General features: G+C 73.7%; 1 protein-coding gene across 1 annotated transcript in view; it reads right to left on the reverse strand.

Moving 5' to 3' along the window:
* The window catches only part of LOC127748723 (cytoplasmic polyadenylation element-binding protein 2-like), a gene marked incomplete in the record, with an annotated part of 85,781 nt that extends 84,614 nt beyond the window's left edge, over positions 1-1,167 (reverse strand). Inside the window, 1 exon segment of the mRNA XM_052272744.1 lies at positions 96-1,167. Coding sequence (XP_052128704.1) covers positions 96-1,034 — 939 coding nt within the window.
* Positions 1,168-1,241: the final 74 nt, after the last annotated feature.

Consider the following 1,241-nt stretch of genomic DNA (forward strand, 5'->3'; position numbering starts at 1 on the left):
GGGGCGGGCGAGGCACACGTCGATTCGTGTTATTGTAGGCTGCGCTGCGCCACTGAACACCGAGGTAAAGAACAACGTGACGGGCTGGCACTCACCTGCTGCGCGCTGATGGAGAAGGGGTTCAGCATGTGGTTCTCGTCGGCGCCGGTGATCTCGAAGGAGGGCGTCTGTCCGTAGGGCTTGCCCGGGTACGAGGCGCTGCGTCGGAACTGCTTGGTGGGCGTCAGGACCCGGCCGGGCTGCGGCCCGAAGGTGGGACTGGCCTTGCGCTGGCCGCCGCCCAGGACGCCGCCGTGGCCACCGAGGCCGGGCTGGTGGTGCTGGGTCTGCTGCTGCAGGCCTTGGTGGCCGCCCTGGTGGCTGCCGTGGCCCTGGAGGCCGGGCGGCATGCCGACGAGACTGGCCAGGGTGACGTTGCCGCCGTCGCGGCCGCCGCCGCCGCCGCTGCTCTGGTTGGCGGCCGTGACGCCGCCCGGGTTCCACCGCGCCAGCATGGAGGGCGGGATGGGCCCGCGTAGCCCCGGGTACTGCTGCTGCAGGTGCGCCGTCAGCTGCTGGTGCGTCCAGGGCGGCTGGCCGGCCCGGCCCGGCGGGGTGCACCCGGGCGGGGCACCGCCGTTGATCCACTTGGGGATGTGGTACGTCGGCGGCGCCCAGTTCGCCGTGGGCCCCGAGGGCTGGCTGGCGCCGAGGCTGGCGCCCTGCGCCGCCACCTGGTAGCCCGGGAGGTGCGCGGGCTGGGCGGGGCCGCCGCCGCGGCGCGGCACGCCCCCGTTGAGGCCGTTGAAGTTGCTGAGGCCGTTGACGCCGCCGTTGCCGTACACCGGGTAGTAGGACGGGACGCCGTTGACGCCCGGGTGCTGCAGCATGCTCGCCTCGTCGAGCCCCGCCGTGCTCGTGCCCGTCCAGATGTCCACGTCCTGGCCGCCTCCCCGCGTCGACGTGTCCATCGCGTCCACGTCGTCCTTCTTGCCGTCCTTGTCGTCCTCCACGTAGAGCGCGGTGCCGTAGTCCACCGACATGGACGAGTCCATGGTGAGCCGGCGGGTCGGTGAGCTAGCTCGGCGGTGCGCTGCGCGGTGCGCGGTGCGCCTGCCCGCGGTGCTCGTCGCTGCTCGGCGGGCTGCCTAGTGGTCCGCTGGCCCCGGTGCTGCTTGCATCACTGGCACGGCCCCCGCCGGCGAGCCTAGCCCAGCCCAGCCCCGCGCGGGGGGAAGGTGGGGGCACCAGGGGCCTAGCTC

This window comes from Frankliniella occidentalis, unplaced genomic scaffold (assembly GCF_000697945.3).
Source record: "Frankliniella occidentalis isolate FOCC.00 unplaced genomic scaffold, Focc_3.1 Scaffold223, whole genome shotgun sequence".
NCBI lineage: Eukaryota > Metazoa > Arthropoda > Insecta > Thysanoptera > Thripidae > Frankliniella > Frankliniella occidentalis.